The 21,152-nt window shown below is 41.1% G+C and overlaps 1 protein-coding gene across 1 annotated transcript in view; it reads left to right on the top strand.

Moving 5' to 3' along the window:
- dnah12 (dynein, axonemal, heavy chain 12) overlaps positions 1 to 21,152 on the top strand; it is a 349,430-nt gene that overhangs the window by 145,941 nt on the left and 182,337 nt on the right. Inside the window, exons 27-31 of the mRNA XM_078543543.1 lie at positions 4,138 to 4,383; positions 8,437 to 8,556; positions 8,802 to 8,911; positions 17,097 to 17,280; positions 18,286 to 18,426. Coding sequence (XP_078399669.1) covers positions 4,138 to 4,383; positions 8,437 to 8,556; positions 8,802 to 8,911; positions 17,097 to 17,280; positions 18,286 to 18,426 — 801 coding nt within the window. The remainder of the gene's footprint in view (positions 1 to 4,137; positions 4,384 to 8,436; positions 8,557 to 8,801; positions 8,912 to 17,096; positions 17,281 to 18,285; positions 18,427 to 21,152) is intronic.

Here is a 21,152-nt window from a genome sequence, read left to right as displayed (position 1 = left end):
CACATGGGAGGTTAGTTCAGAAGGTTCAGACACTTGGTATCCATGGAGAGGTTGTAAACTGGATTCGAAATTGGCTGTGTGGGAGAAGACAGAGAGTGGTAGTGGATGATTGCTTCTCAGACTGGAGGTCTGTGACTAGTGGTGTGCCTCAGGGATCTGTGCTGGGACCATTGTTGTTTATTGTCTATATCAATGATTTGGATGATAATGTGGTGAATTGGATCAGCAAGTTTGCTGATGACACTAAGATTGGAGGCGTGGTGGACAGCGAGGAAGGTTTTCAAAGCTTACAGAGAGATCTGGACCAACTGGAAAAATGGGCCAGAAAATGGCAGATGGAATTTAATGCAGAAAAGTGTGAGGTGTTACATTTTGGAAGGTCAAACCAAGGTAGGACATACACAGTAAATGGTAGGGCACTGAAGAGTGCGGAGGAACAAAGGGATCTGGGAGTTCAGATACATAATTCCCTGAAAGTGGCGTCACAGGTAGACAAGGTTGTAAAGAAAGCTTTTGGCATACTGGCCTTCATAAATCAAAGTATTGAGTATAGGAGTTGGAATGTTATGGTGAGGTTGTATAAGACATTGGTGAGGCCAACTTTGGAGTATTGTGTGCAGTTCTGGTCGCCTAACTACAGGAAGGATATCAGTAAGATTGAGAGAGTGCAGAGAAGATTTACTAGGATGTTGCCGGGTCTTAAGGAGTTGAGTTACAGGGAAAGATTAAACAGGTTAGGACTTTATTCCTTGGAGCATAGAAGAATGAGGGGAGATATGATAGAAGTTTACAAAATTATGAGGGGTATAGACAGAGTAAATGCCAGTAGGCTCGTTCCACTTAGGTTAGGAGAAATAAACACAAGAGGACATGGCTTTAGGGTGAAAGGGGAAAGGTTTAGGGGGAACTTCTTCACTCAGAGAGTGGTGAGAGTGTGGAACGAGCTACCATCTGACATGGTAAATGCGGGCTCACTCTTAAGTTTTAAGAATAAATTAGATAGATACATGGATGGAAAAGGTCTGGAGGGTTATGGACTAGGTGCAGGTCAATGGGACTAGCGGAATAATATTTCGGCACAGACTAGAAGGGCCGAATGGCCTGTTGTTTTCTGTGCTGTAGTGTTCTATGGTTCTAAGGACATAACCCATGTCCACACATCAACTTCATTTTTCCACTGGTCATAAGGTTCAAATTCAGGCAACATCAGTGGGTAATCATACCCTGACAATTTGCATTTGCCTTCAACCATTCTTCACATGAGTAACTCATTTCACAATCTTCTGTTTGGAAAAAAGGTCTTAGTTTCCAACCTTCATCTTTAGGCAGCTATCCTCTGCTACCATGTTAATTTATTTTGAAGCCAGATATCAAGCTTTTACTTAATACTAGATTTATTTACAGAATACAACATTACAAATATGTGCCTCTCCCCTCACCAACATCCAGTATCTCTTTTTTAAAAATTTATTCTCTCACGGGATGCGGGTGCCACTGGCAAGGCCAACGCCTGTTGCCCATGTCTCTCTTTATATGCTCTTTTAAAGAAACCCATGAAATCAATAAAATAACAAATTACTGGGGGTGACAGCCCCTTAAAGGGAAGTCTGTCATTATATGTGCTCAGTGTACTTAATCAATGCCCTTCACCTGTGCATCTTTAACCTTAATAATACAATAAACATACCATTAACACCCTCTGCCTCACCAAATTGGAGTGCCAAATTCAATGTTGGTGCATGGAAGATATGAAACGCTCTATAGGGTCTCCCCAAGAAAATTATCCTTCTTCAAGGTGTCTTCTTTAGGTCCTTTTCACTAGCAAGAGGCTCTGAAAGAAAAGAGGAAAGTGACAAGTATTGGAATGACATTAAGAAGTTGAACATTAGCAAATGATAATCTTGAAGTACTACTTGTACTTGTGAAGCTTGCTGAATATTTGCTGAGGTGAATGAAGGGTTGCAATTAATAGGCAGACAACCTCCTCAGGTAAGCTGCCAGCCTCACCTTTCCCAGTGCTCATGGCTTTGCCTCAGCCACTAATCTTCAAGACTCTTCGCTCTGCTTGGGTAAGGGCTATAACATTGGGTACTTCTCCCCCTGTCCTGATGCTCTCCCTGGAATTCTAAACTGCCTTGATTTACAGAAATCGAAGGTGAGTGTTGAAAAAGTAAGAGGCGATGTGTACGTACAATGCATTTTCTGAGAGCTGGAGAAGAAGCAAAATAGAATGAGAATAGAGAAGTGAAATGTAAGGTTAAGTGTGTGGAAAATAAAATGAGCAGAATTGGTGGTTGTGCAAGTGTTGTGATGTGAGAAAAGAATGATAGTGTGTTGTGTAAAGAGGGTAAAGGAAGAGGTGAGGATCTTCGGAGTGAGGAAGTGCTGTAGTGTGCCCTTGTGATTTTATGGATGTGAAAGGGGGAAGGCAATTTTTGAGAATGGTAGCGGAGAAAGTGAGAGGACTGTTGATACTGATGGCACTGATGTTGTCGGCCACCTCTGTGTTGTCCTCCATAAGTATGGGCTTAGGGATTCTCTTGACATTACTGGAGAACAATATTGAAACCTTCAGGGACATCATAAAGCTGAGGGAGAGGTCCAAAATGATTAAGTACCTGTTAAGCACTTAACTGGCCAGTGTTGGGCCTCCTTTATGATTAAGGCACCTGGAGGGTGGTAATCCTGGCCCAAAGAGCTGCCAGCCAATTAGAGGCTGGCAGCTCTCCATTGCCAGCAGTGCCATTGGGAGTGGTGGCTGTTACCGGTATTGCCCTGAAGCTCAGCCCCAGGACACAGGTGAGTGAGAGTGGAATGGGCGTTGTGGGGAGGGTTTCGCTGGTCGGGTTGGGGTGGTGGGGGGGAGAAAAGAAGGGGGTCAGAGGCAAGGGCATGGGGGTGGCTTTCACTGCAACCCTCCTCCCCTTCCTGATGCTGTGTCCCTTGATCAGGCACAGAGTGCTTATCAATGAGGGACCCCACCCACCCCACAGTAAGGTTTGTTGGACAGCTTTTGGAGGGGGTGAAGCCGTGGGAATTTGGGTGAATCCCTGAGCCACCACTAAATTTCGATGGCCTTAGGGATAATTGGCCTTAAGTGGCTCATCAATTAGCCTAATTGGCATCCCACTGCTGGAGGCAGCTGGGATTTCCCACATCGTGCTGTTCCCACCTCGGCCCCTCTGTTACGATGCCTGCTCTGGTGAGCTTTACAAAATCCAGCCCATAGATTTAAAACAAGTGAAGGAGGCACCCATTACCTCTGCTACGCTGTATTAACTCCACGTTATTATAATTATACAGCTCTTCCTTGAGGTTCTTCCCTGCCCGATTGATGCTCTGTAACTACAAAGCTGAAAAAAGAAATCTTTTTATGATGAGCTTCCATCTCACTGAGGGAGGCTTCAGGCCAATTTACATCCAACAAGCTGGCCTGAAAACTCTGCTCACAGTTTGACAGCTGTGACAATCAACAACATTCCAAATAAAACAACCCACAACATTCTTAAAAAGGTAAATTCGTGCTATCTTCCACTGTTATTGTGTCCTTTAAAAAAACTTCTAGGAACTGAATCTGGATCATCATTTTCACCAAAAACTAATCAGTTCTCCTTGGGCTATACCCTATCTGTGTACCAAGTTCCATTGAAATCCAGCCACTAGTTTTTGAGATCTGATGTTTACAGGCAAACAGCCAAACCAACCAACAGGCCTACACTGGCAAAAAATGCCTAGGAGTGACAATGTTAGAAATGCAGGTCCCTTTGAGTAAACCAGGACAAGCTTCAGAGTGAATTGAGGGCAGGTGATGCTCATTGAAGTCTGTAATTAAGAGTTGGGTTTTTACGAAGTAAGTGAATTTTTGCTTCTGGACATGGAAAGGATCCAGGAGGGAAGAAAGGCAACTGGTTTTTGTATTGAACTGTAGTTTCACAATAAAACAGCTGTGATTCACAGAATGTCTTCTGCTGCTTGATTCGGTAAATGGATATCCACTTCTTTCACAAGGGGGAGATGAGATTTCTTTTTAATCAACGAGTTGTTAGGATCTGGAATATATCGCCTGAAAGGGCGGTGGGAGCAGATTCTGTGGTAACAGATGATCTCTACACCTGAAATTTCAATTTTTCTTTTCAGGTTCTATTCCGGACAGTAGCTATGATGGTTCCTAACTATGCACTGATAGCTGAAATCTCTCTCTACTCGTATGGCTTCCTCAATGCCAAGCCATTATCTGTGAAAATAGTGATGACTTATAGGTTGTGTTCAGAGCAACTTTCATCGCAATTCCACTATGACTATGGCATGCGTGCAGTGAAAGCTGTTTTAGTTGCAGCTGGCAACTTAAAGCTGAAGTTCCCTACAGAGAATGAAGATGTTCTGGTAAGTTGTGAAGAAAGTACATTTCAAGATAAGGAGCAAAATATTGTGGAGGCTGAGAATTTGATTCCTAACTTTTTCTGTTTTTATTTCAATCAACAGACCAGGCAGCATCTGTCAAGAGAAACACAAGGTTAAATGAGAATTGAGGCATAATAGTAATGTCACTGGGCCAGTAATCCAGAGGCCCGGGCTAATGCTTTGAGGCCACAGGTTAAAATCCTGCCACAGCAGCTGGTGGAATTTAAATTCAATTAAGAAATCTGGAATATGCAACTAGTGATGGTGCATACCAGTGACAATGACCATGAAACTATCATCGACTGTCGTTAAAAACCCACCTGGTTCACTAATGTCCTTTAGGGAAGGAAATCTGCCATCCTTACCTGGTCTGGCCTACGTGTGACTTCAGATCCGCAGCAATGTGGTTGAATCTTAACTGCTCTCTGAAATGGCTCCGTAAGCCACTCAGTTCAAGGGCAATTTGGGATAGGCAACAAATGCAGGCCTTGACAGCGATGTCCACATCCTGTGAAAGAATAAAAAAAAAAATTTTTATTTGATGTGTAGGTTAGATTTATCTCAATCACTATCAAAGGCCAGGAAGAGCCAGGAAGAACATTTTTATTTACAGCTGTGAAGCAGATGTGGCACATAATGAACAAGTGAAGAGGGCACTCAGTAGATTGCATACTTCTGCCAGGCTGTATTAACTCAACATAATTATAATTATGCAGCTCTTCCTTGAGGCTTTTCCCCAACCTGTCCGATGCTTTGTAATTACAAACCTGAAAAAAAGAAATCTTTTTATTAAGAGCTTTCATCTCACTGAGGAGCCTTCAGACCAATCCACATCCTACAACCTGCTCTAAAAACTCTGCTCATGTGTTGACAGCTGTGACAAATTCCACTCCAGCAGCTGAGATAATCCACAACATTCTAAAACTATCAGCAACATTCTAAATAAAACAACCTAAAACTTCTTTAAAAAGTCAATTCACCCTATCTCTCAATGTTAACAGATCCTTTAAAAAAAATTCCAGGGTCTGGATCCTTATCTTTGCCAAAAACTAATCAGTTCTTACTTGGACCATACCCTATCTGTTTTGTCGAAATCCATCCATTATTTTTTTGAAACATGTAGGTAAACAGACTTAACAAACTGGGTGAAAACATTCGGACATAATGACACAGTGTCGAAAAGTACCTTAGAGCTCATGGATTTTGTTTTTCTATTTTGGTAGTCTTTGAGATGCAAAATAACATTTTTGATATTCCTGTGGATTTTAACTGACCAATCGTCAATTAAAATTCCAGTGTTCAACCACCTGTGTATATGCTTATTCTCAAGCATTCAAATTGCATAAGAGTAGTTAAAAGTACAACCATTGTACTGCTATATAAAGTCCAGTTAAAAATGCTTTCTTGTATTTACATGGGAACACAAGTAGGTTATTTAGCTCCTCCAGCCTGTTAAGCATTCAGTGAGATCATGGCTGATCTGTGATTTAACTCCATATACCTTTTGCTCTGTATCCCTTTTATGAATTGAAATCTATCAATCTCACTTTTAAAATTAACAATTAACATATGGAGCAGGAGTAAGTCACTTGGTCCTTCAAGCCTGCTCCGCCGTTCAATAAGATCATGGCTGATCTGATTGTAACCTCCCGCCTACCTCCCCGATAACCTTTCACCCCCTTGCTGATCAAGAAGCTAACTAGCTCTGCCTTAAAAATATTCAAAGACCCTGCTTCCACTGCCTTTTGAGGAAGAGAGTTCCAAAGACTCTCAACTGAGAAAAAGATTCTCCTCATCTCTGCCTTAAATGAGCGACCCTGTATTTTTAAACCATGACCCCTAGTTCTAGATTCTCCCACAAGAAGAAACATCCTCTCCACATCCACTCTGTCAAGTCCCCTTACGATCTTAAAGGTTTCAATCAAGTCCACTCTCCCTCTTTTAAACTCCAGTGGATACAAACCTAACCTGTTGAATCATTCCTCATAAGACAACCCACCCATTCCTGGTATTAGTCTAGTAAACCTTCTCTGAACTGCTTCCAATGCATTTACATCTTTCTGTAAATAAGGAGATCAATACTGTACACAGTACTCCAGATGTGGTCTCACCAGTGCCCTGTACAACTGAAGCATAACCTCCCTACTTTAGTATTCAATTCCCCTCACAATAAATGATAACATTCTATTAGCTTTCCTAATTACTTACTGTATCTGCATAATAGCCTTTTGTGATGCACTGGGACACCCAGATCCCTCTGAATCTCAGAACTCTGCAATCTCTCACCATTTAGATGATATGCTTTTGCATTCTTCTTGCTAAAATGTACAATTTCACATTTGCCCACATTACACTCTATTTGCCCACTCACTTAACCTATCTATGTTACACTGCAGTTTGTGGAAGAAAATTCCAAACTCCTACTACCCTTTGCATGTCGAAGTGTTTCCTAGGTTCATTCCTGAAAGGCCAGGTTCTAGTTTTTAGGCTATGTCCACTAGTCCTAGATTCCCCAGCCAGTGGAAATAGTTTCTCCCTATCTGCCCTATCAGAGCTCCTTAATATCTTGAATACTTTGATTAAATTGCTCTTAATCTTCTAAAGCCCAGGGAATACAGCCCCATTTTGTGTAATCTTTCCTCATAACTTAACCCTTGGAGTTCAGGTATCATTCTTGTAAATCTATGCTGCACACCCTACAAGGCCAGCATATCCTTCCTAAGGTATGGTGCTCAGAACTGAACACAGTACTTCAGGAATGGTCTTTACACAGTTTTTTATAGCTGCAGCCCAACCTCTTATATTTTAATCCTCTAGATGTAAAGACCAGCATTTCATTAGCCTTTTTAAAAATTACTTTTATTACTTATCCATGGCATTTTAATGATCTAAGCATATGGACCCCTAATCCCTTTGACCTCCACTGTTTCCAGCTTTTCACCATATGGAAAGTACTTTGGTCTATTCTTTTTAGGTCCAAAGTGGATGACCTCTTGCTTGCCCAAGTTGAAATCCATTTGCCACTGTTTTGCCCATCAATTAATCTATTAATATTACTTCACAATTTTATGCTTCCATTTACACTGCTTACAAAGCTGCCTATCTTTGCATCATTAGCAAACTTAGGCATATGGCTCTTTATCACATCATCTAAGTTGTTAATAAATACAGTAAACAATTGAGACTCCAACACAGATCCTTGTGGAATGCTAACCACATCCTGTTAATTAGAGTACCTGCCCATTATCCCTACTCTCTTTCCTGCCATTCAGCTCATCTCCAAATCAAATCGACAATTTGCCCTCAATTCCATGAGCTTCAGCTTTAGCTAACATCTCTTCTGAACGCCATATAAATTAACCTCCATATAAATTCCCCTCTTCACTACTTTAGTCACCTCTTGAAAAAAATTAATTGGATTTATCAGGCATGACCTGCCCTCTACAAGTCTATGTGGACTTTCTCTGATCAGCCAAAAATCTTAAAGGTGTCCATCCTTAATTATAGACTCTAGAAATTTCTTGACAACAGATGTAAGGCTAACTAGTCTAAAATTCATGTTTCTTTTTCTTATTCTCCTTAAATATCAGAGTGACTTGTGCAATTTTTCCAACATAAAGGAACTGTTCCTGAATCGTAAGAACTTTGGAGGATCATAGTTACGCATCTGCAATGTTCTCACCTACCTCCTTTTAAAACCCTAGGATAAAATCATCTGGTCCGGGAACTTGCCACTGTTTAGCGCCATTACATTTTTTTCCATTACTGTTAATTTGCTTATGTTACCTGATGAAAGGATCTATATAATCTTGAAGACCTGTGCTTATCCAATTCTACTTCCTGTATTTCATCAAATGGTAAATGTTGTTAGGAGACCTATTTTTGTGTTTTATTTAAATGATAAATTACTTTATATTTTAGTGGCAAGTAATGTTGTTATTTATCCTGTAAAAATGTGTTTCCATTTGTATTTTGTCCAGTCTTTAATGGTTTTTAAAAAAATTTGAAAGCCACATATTTCCATTTTGTCTTTAGTTGCTGCGATCAATCAAGGATGTGAATGAGCCCAAGTTCCTGTCACATGATATTCCATTGTTCAATGGTATCACAAGTGATCTGTTTCCAGGTGTTGAACTCCCTGAAGCTGATTACCGGGTAGGGATTTTTTCCGTGATTATGTAATTTGAATCAAATGCCTGGAAATTAAACTTATTTATGGTAACAGATCATGATGCGAAAATCCTAATGAATATAATTTTCTTTTACTTATTTGGGGTCCTCCCTATGGCCCCGTGAATTCTTGAAAAGTTATTTCCACCCTGTTTTTTACTAGATTTTTTTTCCCTCGGATCCTTCACCTTCTGTAAATAAATTAATACTTGTGTTTTCTTATAATTTAGCTTTTCCTTGAGTGCACCATTGAATGCTGCAATAAACAGGGTGTTCAGCCAGTGAAGCCTTTCCTGGGTAAAATGATCCAAACCTATGAAATGATGATTGTGAGACATGGGTGAGTGAGAACAAAAAGGGTTTTTCAGCTTTGTATAAAATCATTGAAATAATCTCTTTATAACTTGATAATTTATGGTAGCTCTGAGAAGCAAAAGTAATTCACCTATTTCAGCTATTAGATGTAACACAACTACAATTCGAATTTATATTGTACTTCTCATAGAGAACAACTTCTAAACAGATTGACACTCACAAAATAAAAGCTGAAAAATAAAAAAAGTTAGATTGAAGAAACAAAGGCATAATTAAAGAGCAGGGTTTTAAGAAAGCCTTTGAAGGTAAAAAGGGTGCTGACAAGAAATTGACATTTTGGAGGAAGTTCTGGAACATGGGGAAAATGCTGGCTGAATAGACAATGATCAGTAGTGGAACAGAGTGCGTGTGTGTGGGGATAAACTCCCATGCTCTTGTTCAAAATAGTGTCATGTTATCTTTTACATCCTCCAGAGAGGGGAGACTTGGTCTTAGTGTAACGTCTCGTCCGAAAGAGGGTGCTTCGACAATGCAACACCTCAGTACTGCAATGGAGTGTCAGCCAGGATTGCTCTACTCAAGTTCTGGAGTGTGATTCAAACCCACAATCTTCTGACTCAGATACTAACAACTGAGCCACGGCTAACTAACAAGGATTGTGAGACTGCTGCTGGAGTACTGGGGATGGTAGGGATTGTTCAGTATGAAGTGCTGGTTAAATGGTCACAAACAGAGGCATTGCTGCCAATTCAGAAGACCTCCTCCTGATTTTTTTTCAGTTTTTCATGCGAAGTGACCAGAACTTGCAGGATCAGCATTTGTTGCCCATCTCTAATTGCCCTTGCGAGGATGGTGGAGAATCATCTTCTTGAACCACTGCAGTTCAGCTGGTGTAGGTACATACACCGTGCTGTTAGGTAGGGAGTTCCACGTTTTTGACCCAACAACAATGAAGAAACCTTAATATAGCTCCAAGTAAAGATGGTGTGTGGCTTGGAGGGGAACTTGCAGGTGATGATATTCTCAAGTGTCTGCTGCCCTTGTCCTTCTAGCTTGTGGAGGTTGCAAGTTTGGAAGGTGCTGTCAAAGGAGGCTTGGCAAGTTGCTGCAGTGCATCTTGCTAATGGTACACTCTGCTGTCACTGTGCATCGGTGATGGAGGGAGTGACTGTTTAGGGGACCGATCAAATGGGTTGCTTTGTCCTGAATGGTGTTGAGCTTCTTGAGTGTTGTTGGAGCTGTACTCATCCATGCAATTGGAGGGAATTCCATTGCAGTCTTGACTTGTGCCTTGCAGTTGTTGGACAGGCTTTGGGGAGTCAGGAGATGAGTTACTCACTGCAGAATTTCCAGCCCCTACCTGCTCTTGTTGCACTTATATGGGTAGTCCAGTTAAATTTCTGGTCAATGGTAACTCCCATGATGTTAATAGTGGGGGATTCAGCGATGGTAATGACGTTGAATGTCAAGGATAGATGATTAGACTCTGTCATGCTGGGGATGGTCATTGCCTTGCACTTGTGTGGTGCAAATGTTATTTGCTACTTATCAGCCCAAGCCTGAATTGTGTCAAGGTCTTGCAGCATATAGATATCAGCTGCTTCAGTATCTGAGGAGTCACAAATAGTACTGTGCAGTCATCAGTGAACATGCCCACTTCTGACCTTATGATGGAAGAAAGTTCATTGGTGAAGCAGCTGAATATGGTTGAGCTAGGATCTATTATGAGGAACTGCTGCAGCTATGTTTTGGGTTGAGATGATTGGCCTCCAATAACTGTAACCATCTTCCTTTGTGCTAGGTATGACTCTAACCAGTGGAGCATTCTCCCCCTGATTCCCATTAACTTCAATTTTGCAAAGGCTCCTTGATGCCACACTTGGTCAAATGCTGCCTTGATGTCAAGGGAAGTCATTCTTACCACATCTCTTGAATTCAGTTCTTTTGCAAAAATCTCTTGGTCTGCTGCACTCACTAGCATGTGTTTCATGTCCTGTCATATAGAATCATGGAATAACACTCCACAGAAGGAGGCATGCAGCCCATCAAGTCTTCTCTGGCTCTTTCAAAGACCAGCCCAGTTAGCTTTGCTCTTTCCCCATGTCATCTGAATTTTTTCTCCTTCAACTATTTATCCAATTCCCTTTTGATGGCCATTATTGATGCTGTATTAGGGGGAGATGGTGATATAGTGGTATTGTCACTGGACTAGTATTCCAGAGACCCAGGGTAATGCTCTGGGTACTTGGGTTCAAAAATCCTACCATGGCAGATGGTGAAATTTGAATTCAATAAAAATCTGGAATTATAGGTCTGTTGATGACCACAAAACCATTGCTGATTGTTGCAAAAACCCATCTGGTTCACTAATGTCCTTTAGGGAAGGAAATCTGCCACCCTTACCTGGTCTGGCCTACATGTGACTCACAGCAATGCGGTTGACTCTTAAATGACCTCTGAACAGGGGCAATTCATGGACAGTAAATGCTGGCCTAGGCAGCGACACCTACATCCCATGGATGAATTTTAAAAAAACACATTCTCAGGCTGTCCATTCCCCAAATCCCAACAAAACTTTTTCTCATTTTGTCTCTGATTTTTTTGCCAATCACCATAAATCTATACCCTCTGGTTATCAGCTAATGAAAACATTTCTCTTCACTTATTCCCTTCATGATTTTAAATACCCCTATCAAGCCTCCTGTTACTCTTCTCTGCCCTGAGAACATCTCCAGCTTCTTCAGTCTATCCACATAACTGTTGTCTCTCATCCATTCTAGTAAATTTCTTCCGTACCCAATGCAAAGCCCTCATGTCCTTCCTAAAGTGTGACTCCCAAATTGGAACACAATATCCTTGCTGAGCCCTAACCAGTGTTTTATATAGGTTCGGCATTCATACTCCTCTGAAAACACTCTTACTGTTACCATGCCTATAGGAAACTTTTGGTTTTTTTGCGCTAGCCGTCAATCTATTCTCATACTGTCTCTTTGTCCCATGTTTCCTTTTTCGCTTGTCCTCTGTACTTCTTATGTTCAGCCTGATTTTCCCTTCTATTATCAGGTTGACATCTACCATATGCCCCTTTTGTCTGCTTCATCCTAATCTCTAACTCTTCACCATTCAGGAATTCTGACTTTGGTTTCCCCCTTGCACGAATATACCTAGACTGTACATGAACCATCTCTGTTTTAAAGGTTGCTCTTCGCTCTGTTACATTTCTGCTTTTCAGTCTTTGACTCCTATTTAACTTGGGTCCTCCATGTTTATAGTGACAAGGATGTGGTTCATGGACTTCTCCAGCATACATTATCTGAAATGATACTACCTGCACATAAGATCTTTCAAAAGACTTGGGCCCTGATGTCCTGGTCCTTGGGATCCTCAGCTGAGAACACTTTTTTTCAGTCTCGAGGGAGAGACTGTTCTTTCCTCATTATTCCACCCAATCTCCTGCTATTTATTTTTTCCTAGGTCGGTGTGTCATAGCTAATGCTTGAATAAATAAGCTACCATGATCTATTTGGATCAAGCCGTGCAGAAACAGATACCATAGAGCTTATAGGCTCCTGATCAGATTTATTTTTTCCCTACAAGCTCAGCCCCTTACAAGGATATAATGGACATAAAATTTGGGATGGTGCTGTTTGAATTATGACTCAAAAAAGGTGACTGAACAACGGTAGGAGACATATCAAGTAATCAGAACTTATTACTGGACTTGTAACATGCCATACTTCAAATACTGGGTAGTCTGTCAGGTTGATCAGGGACCTGCATGAACAGACTGTTGCCATCACTAATTAGCTTGAAGTCCGCCATCAATATCTCTCAGACTAATACTCCAGTCTGTCCAAAATGCTGTGCATCTGCATTTCGGGCACCAATCATACTGGATGACATTTTGGTGAGGGCATTAGGAGCGTACACTGGAAATCTGCAGAGCAGGCATATAGTTACAGCAGTCACTGTGTAAAGCTTATTTGATGCCAGCGCTGCCAATTTCAATGTCACGGCTCCAGCTAATGCCCTCCCTTAAACAACCAAAGCTGAACATGCGCTCAGCAGCAGGAAGTGCTCCCTATCAGTGTTATTTATAGGAATCATCAACTACCTTGATCTTAGTTGCTGACTGATTTCTACTGCCTCTGCCTGTATTTATAGAAGTGCTTTTAGTTTTCTAGGGAGTGTTGCTGCATGTGGCTTCTAACTTCAAAGGTTCTAATTAGACCATTTGCTCCCAGTTGTAGGTATTGTAGTTACCATCCCTCTTGGCCTGCAGCACAAAAGAGGACAAGCTACTCTCAGAAGGAGGAGGATGGGGAGAAAGACCTAAGCCAGCAATAGTGTGTGTAATATGCCTATTTTACAAAGGAGGTGCTCACTGAAAACTCACTGAAATCTTGCAGACAGATCTGCAGCCTCAAAGCAGGACAAGGCCGATGCTACTAGTGGCAATGGAGGTGACCGTGGCCATGAAGTTCTTCATGTCAGGACACTTCTATGTTGGAGTATGTGACATCTGTAACACCTCCCGGTTTGCTGTCCAGGCTTGCATTAGGGAGATGACTGACACTTTTTATATCAGGGGAAGGGAGTATGTTCTATTTACTCTGACCAGAAAGAAGCAGGTGGAGCATGCACATGGCTTTCCCAGGACAACAGGCTTCCCCAGGGTGCAGTGTGCCATTGACTCTAAAATGATGCGGAAATCTATTGTAACCATAAGGGTCCTGCTCCCTAAATCTGCAGTTGGTTTGTGAGCATGCACAGCACACCTTGCAGTTGAATGCCCCAGTATCCTGACAGCAGTCATGATGTCTTTTACTCTGCTGTTCCCTCAGTATTTGAGCCACCATTTCAAAGCAGAAGGTGGCTGCTGGGTGACAAAAGCTACCTGCTGACCACCTGGCTAATGACTCCAATGTGCAACCCAAGTACCTGTGGGCAGCATGCATATAGCAAGAGCCACACTGCCATATGCAAAATCATTGAGCAGACCTTGGGGTGCTCAAGCAATGGTTCTGCTGCCTGTAACACTCTGTATCTGCCAGAGTGATTCGTTGCAGTCTGCTGTATCCTGTATAACCTTGCCATCATGCAGCCTTTGCAACCAGGGATACAGGGCAGAGGAAAAGTAGGAGCAGGAAGAAGAGAGAAGGCAACAAACACATTTCCTTTTTGGCCAGGCTGTCCGAAGTCACCTGATATGATGTGAAAAAGCCCCAAATTCCCATTCTACAACAGAGACACAGTTTACCTTCCCTCTGCCACTGACCATCACAGCATTCTGTTGGCCACAATGCTAAAATAAAAGCCACCACAAAACAAACCAAATTTATCTAACAAACCATCTGATATTCCGTACAGAAGTATACTAATCATCCTTAATGCATTTCCTTAGTGCCTGTCTTATGGATGCCTTTGCCTGTCTGAGTTCTCCTTGGAGTGCTACTCAAGTTGCTGCAGTATAGCTGATGGAAGGCTGCTGACTTTCAATGAGGAAGACTGCAGATGGCCTTTGGTACATCCTCAAGCAGCTCTGGGCTAAAAGGAACTGCTTCAGACTGCACCACCTCTACATAGGTGGCAGCAGTCTGGGCTGGCTGTTTAACTGGTAACAGCAAATGTACTGACAGAATGGTAGTGCTAGGAAGATGAATGCTGTCATTCCAAGAGAGAACAGCAGGTTTCTGCTCAATGGAACCTCAGCCACTCCCCCAGGAAAGCATCACAACAATCCTAGAAATCTGCTGGAGGACAAATTGCTAGAATGCTGGGAGATCCTGCTACCCCCTATGAGTACTGGCATCATAACTTAAGAATTAGGAGCATGAGTGGATCGTATGCTTCCTTGAGCCTGCTCTGCCATTCACTATAATCATGGCTGATCTTCTGCCTCAATTCCCCATATCCCTTGATTCTATAAATAATCAAAAATCTATCCATCTGAGGCATGGTATTTTTGGCAGCAGTCTGTACGGTGACAAGCTGAGATTTCATGATCTCAATTTGAACTTCCATTGCAGCACTCGGAATATTCCAAGCCTTCTGATTTTTTTGCAATTGAAGATGAGATACCGGCTCACAGACACTGCAAGTGTCCTGTAAGTGTGCTAATGAAGTTGACTACCAGTTCCATGCTGAGAAGGATTGGCTCCAAGGTTTGTGCAGAGCCCAGTGCTAAGTCAGTGCCAGACTCCTTTTGACTCTATGCACCTTGATAGTGAAAGAGGTTTTTGGCAGGCCTACCAATGCACCAAGTATTTCATTGTGCATACTCATCATCTTTTTTCCATATGTCACCTCATCAAAGTCCTCGCCTAAGTCCTCTGCACAGAACTTGTGTGAGACCTTGTCCTCTGGGGTGCTGGCACCCACGTGACCCTATTCCCCACTGTCACCACAGGTCACTTATGTCCAATGACACACTACTTACAAATGCCACCTCCATCTCTAGCTCTAAAGAATGCCCAATGTCAGTATTTGTGCTGGTGCCTGCAAATGTAAGATCAAGTAACAATATTTCATCATCATCAGTTTCCTGCTGCTCTTGGACTTCATGTTCCCATGCCAATGCCTGGCCAAGTGACAATATTTGGGTATCTGGAAAGAGAAAAGCACAAGGGTGAGAGAAATGCAGGCTTATGCCACCTGTAGCTTATGAATCAGAAGAGATTGTGGAATGTGGAGGAAGTATGTATTAAGTAGGAACACACCATCATCTAAGATTTTAGCTTCATTGCTGGTGACAGCCTCAGTCATGGCCATTCCATTGTTGACCAGCACCATCTCCTTGATGGTACAGGACATGCAGCCATGCCTGACTCCTGCTGGTAGGTGTTGCTGTCTGCAGTTATGTGCCAACTTGTCCTGCAAGAGAAAGGGAAGTGTGTCAGTGATTATATCTTGCCTTTTAAAACAGGTAAACATCAACCCTTTAAGAACAGCTGTCTTATTGGTTACCCAATCAATTGTAATCTTCTCTCTTCAAACCATTCTCATTAGACATCTGATCTGGCAAGAAATCCAAGGGCCAGCTTATTTCTGATCCAGTGTGCTCACCAGGCTGTGCAATGTGGCTATGGTGACAATTTGTCTGGATTTCAAAATTGTTGCTGTAAAGCAAAAATCATAGACATAACTTAAACATTATTTACCTAGATCTTCAGGTAATCACCATATCTGGTAGCCACAATGGTTTCTTGCTAAAATAAATGGGTAACCCTATACTGGGATCACTAATTTGTTGATTAGAATTTAAAACCTGATTATTGTAAACAAGATCTCAAGAAAAGGGAGACTGGAACACCAATAATATATTGTCTTGAAGAGATATTAATCTCTATAATGTTATTGGAAATTATTTTTTTAAAGAGTTCTAGTTGGGTCTGTGTCTATGTGTGTGTCTTAATTGGATTGAAACCAGCTAATCTGGGTGCTTTGATATAATGTAGTTTTGAGATGTTAATTAGGTAAATGTAAGGAGGGTAGAAGGTAAAGTGTAAATTTGCATTTGTTAAAAGAAACCATTCAAGACTGTGGGTAAAATCTTACACCTAGCTAGAAGTCACCAAGCAATGTTTTTTTTTCAGCTTACTAATAAAATTGGCTGGATGAAAGGATGTTATTGTTAGAAGAGGTAAAGTTAAAAGCCTAGTGATGCAATGCAAAATTTACATTCAAAGTGAAAGATATGTATAAAGGAGATTAAGGTAGAGGCATTTTAAGATCCAACAAGTGTGAGAAGCCTCCAGCCTGTAAGTCTCAAGCTGCTGTCTGCAAGGACCCAGAGCTGAAAGAAACTCATTTTGAATGCGACTGTCCAGGATGTGCCTTGCCAGGTGTCTGTTTAAGCCTGAGATTACTGTTGCCTTGACAAGGGTGTAACTGAGAGTCAGATTAATTAGGATTTTTTTTAATAGTTATCATAGTAGTAATTTTGCAGACGTATGTATGTGTTTACAATCTTATTTGTAGTAGTAAACATTTAATTTAGTTTTATAAAAATCTCTTGAGACTCGATGGACTTATTACTACTGAATTCAAAGCCTGCATCTCAAAACATACAAATTGCAAAAATAGGCTATGACTGTTGTTTCTAGCTTCCCTCTGGGATTTGAACAACCCAGCCTTTACCATCGGCTGTGTCATAATAATATCACTGTGTAAAACAAACTCATATAATTTCTGCTATTTCCATTAAATAGATTCATGCTTGTTGGGGAGCCTTTTGCTGGAAAGACCAAGATTTTGCATGTGTTGGCAGACACACTGACACTTATGAATGAACGTGGTTTGAATGAGGAGGAAAGAGTTATTTATCGAACTGTAAATCCAAAATCAATCACCATGGGCCAACTGTTTGGACAGTTTGATCTAGTTTCGCATGAGGTGGGTAACCTATATCATTTCTTTTGGAAACTGACAATTTATGGAGGACACCCAGATACAACCTGCATCCTTGTTTGAACAGAAATCACCACACTTAAAATTAGTCTTGAACAGAATGAAAAGGGAAAAAATTCAAAATAATGGCTAAGAATCAAAAAAGGGGGAAAAAATCCTCATCGTTCTGTGTATTTTGGGATGGTTCTGTCTCTACAATGTTTTGTTGTTTTCATCAATGGATGTTCAGTACCGATTAGAAATTTTTCTTTTTTTTCAGCATTTCCTGCACTAATCACCAGGTCAGGAGTTGAGATTTAACAGCCCAGTAACATGCTTTATTGAGATTTAGAGTGCTTTAATTCACAAACAACTGAATGCAGAGTCAGCAAGTTTTTATTATTATTTTCAGTTGCCTGCTTGGGTTACCATCTTCAGGGAGCCTCCCCAGTGCCTGATGTGTTTATCTGACTCTAGGGAATTAGTGTTTTTGAAAGTATCATTTCAAAAACATATTTGCTTGCAATCTTATCAGGTAAAAGTGGGCAAAAATACAAACAAATAATGTAACCAAGAAATGAAAGGGGAGACAAATTATTAAATTTTTTTGAAGTCTAACTCTCTAAACAAGATCAAAATTTCTTGTGAATTCCAAGTTAAATTTTCCAAAAATTATATAACTATAGCCAAGAAGATGGGCAGACAGCATATTCCCAGGCTTCTTGCTGATAAGATAATCATAATCATACTTTCCTCTCTGGGGAAAAGTGTTTGGCCTCTACTTAAATAAGTCAGCATCATTGAAAAATAGGGACATGTGGAGAATGATGAGGTGAGTAAAAATACAAGCCAAAAAATATAGTTAATATTAGCAAAATTAATTCAGTTTACTGAAATAACTTTATTTGTATATTTATAATTGGAGTAGTTTTGCCTATAAATGACCAAATCAGCATATATTTATGCTTTATGTTTGATCTTCATTGAACTTTATTTTTCTAACATTTACAGTGGACTGATGGAATCGTTGCAAATACCTTCCGAGAATTTGCATCTGCAGACACCCCTGACCGTAAGTGGGTGATATTTGATGGACCAATTGATACCCTGTGGATTGAAAGCATGAACACAGTTCTGGATGATAACAAGAAGGTAGATCAATTTCTCAACAAAAATGTATGCTCTAATTCTTTACTGGACTAGATATTTTTATGATTTGACACAAGCTGTTAAATCCAAATTGAATCAGATATCCACAGAGTGTTTATTGTTCAACAATAAGAACAACTTGCACTTATAAAGAACATTTAATATAGAAAAAAGTCCCTAGGCATTTCACAGCTGCTTAATTAGAAAAAAAATGACACTGAGCCAAAGAAATTGATAATAGGTGACTAGAAAATGTAGGTTTTAAGAAGAGTCTTTAGGAGAGAGAGGTAGAGGAACAGAAAGGTTTAGAGGGGTATTTCCAGAGCTTAGGGCCTACATGGCTGAAGGCACAGGAATTAATAGTGGAGTGAAGGGAGTGGTGAATGCTCAGAGTTGGAGGAAAGCAGAGTTCTCAGACAGTTGCAGAACTGGAGGATGTTACAGAGATAGGAAGGGGCAAGGCATGAAGGGATTTAATTATATAAGATTCTATTACATAACTTTACTTCTTTGTCATTGAGGTTAAGAGGACTATCGTGAAGTATAGAGAAGTGGAAGATTTATTTGAAATGAATGAAAATATTCAGCAATTTTAACCTCTTGTGCCCTGTAAGAATGGTGTGTGCAAGGGTTAAAATAAATAGAGTGCATTCCTCCCTATTTGTACTGCACTCTTGCAAGCAGCTATTTTAACTCCTGGATTTCAGAAGGCATTAGAAGTGCTTTCTGAAGGAGGTGAGGGCCTCGTAAATATTCAAAAGTCAGGGTCTAAAGTTGTCAGATCCTGCAGCAATTTTAATGCTGAGTTATGCACAGTGCCAAGTGTGGCAGGAAAAGCTGTTGCAAAACAGTTCCATGGAGAGAAGACGGTCACAAAAGTAGGGCCATAACTTCCTTGGAGTGACAATCAGTGTTGGATTGCCATTCCGTACCCACTTACCTACGCCATATTTCTTCCGGTGCCTGTCTCACCTGACCTTCTGGCTCAGGCCGGGCAAGATCCAGGCAGCGCAGATATTGTCTCACAATATCTCCCTCCACCTCCACCTCCAACCACCAACCCACTAATATAACAGTTGGAGACCAATCTATTGGGTCTGCCACCTGAAATCCATTTCCTGTTTGTGGCCAGCTAGTAATTCGGATTCTGATCGGAGACTTGCTGCAGGATAAGGATGATACGCAGAGATTATAATGACCTATGCACATGCTGGTATGACCTTGCAAGCTTGGGCTCATCTGAAAGTTCCCTCCACCCCAACTTTACACTTGTCAAAATCGGAGCTTAAGGCCCAGATTTTAATCCCGGGTCAGGTGTGCAGAGACGGGAGGATTCCTGGCTCTGTGAACCTGAACTTTAAAATTGGCTGCCCACAGTTCTGAATTTCATTCTGGGAGCGAGCTGGATTAGAAATTGGGCATCCGTCCCCGGAACAAGTAAGGAGGCTGCCAGATGCGGAGGTGGGCTGGACGAAAGGCCTGTCTCTGTGCTCCAGTACTTGGTTCAATTAAATCAAAAAAGATTAACACAAAAACATATAGGGTAAGATAAAGCAGAATAAGAGAGCCTATGACAGTCACAAAAAGCTTAATACTGTAGAAAACCTAGAGGAGTATAGAAAGTACAGGGGTGAAGTAAAAAAGGAAATTAGGAAAGCAAAGAGGATACCAACAAAAAATATTGACAAGTAAAATGTCAGATGTTTTATCAGTACATTAAGAGCAAGAGAATAACTAGGGAAAGGGTAGGGCCTATCAGAGATGTTCATGGTAACTTCTGCGTTGATCTGAAGATGTGGGCAGGGTTCTCAGTGAGTACTTTGTCTCTCTCTTCACTCAGGAGAAGGTTGGAGCAGATATTCTAGTTAAAGAGGAGTGTGAAATATTAGATAGAATAAGCATAATGAGAGAGGATACACTGGAGGGACTGACATCCTTGAAGGTGGATAAATCACCAGGCCCAGGCTGTTAAAGGAAGCCAGGGAGGAAATAGTGGATGTTCTGAGGATCATTTTACATTCCTCACTGGATAAAGGTGGGGTACCAGAGGATTGGAGGTCTGTGAACGTTGTACCATTATTTAAAAAGGGTGCAAGGGATAGGCCAGAAAATTATAGGCCAGAATCTGACTTTGGTGGTGGGCAAATTATTGGAATCAATTCTGAAAGTCAGGATAAACTGTTGCTTAGAAAGGCATGGATTGATCAGGGATAGTAGGCATGGTTTTGTTAGGGGAAGATCGTGTCTTACAAACATAATCAAATTTTTTCATTAAGTAACAGGAGGATTGATGAGGGTAGTGTAGTGGATGTTGTCTACATGGATTATAATATGGCTTTTGACAAGTTCCCACATGGCAGACTGTTCAGATGAATGAGATCCCATGGGATACAGGGGAAGGTAGCGAGTTGATCCAAAATTGGCTCAGTGTCAAGAAACAAAAGGTAATGGGTGATGGATATTTTTGCAAATGTAAAGCAGTTTCCAGTGGCATTCCACAGGGCTCAGTGTTGGGGCCCTTGCTGTTTGTTGTATATCTTAATGATTTGGACTTCACAGCATCACAGAATCTTAACAGCACAGAAGGAGGCCATTTGGCCCATCATTTCTGCACTGGTCTTCAAATGAGCACTATGGTGCCATTGCCTTGCCTTTTCCCCATACCCTTGCACATTGTTTCTATTCAAATAGTCATGTAATTTCCTCTTGAATGCCTCGATTGAACCTGC

This window comes from Cetorhinus maximus, chromosome 6 (genome assembly GCF_964194155.1).
Source record: "Cetorhinus maximus chromosome 6, sCetMax3.hap1.1, whole genome shotgun sequence".
NCBI classification, from domain to species: domain Eukaryota; kingdom Metazoa; phylum Chordata; class Chondrichthyes; order Lamniformes; family Cetorhinidae; genus Cetorhinus; species Cetorhinus maximus.
The sequence above is the reverse complement of the archived record's forward strand: the minus strand, read 5'-3'. Positions and strand labels throughout refer to the sequence as shown.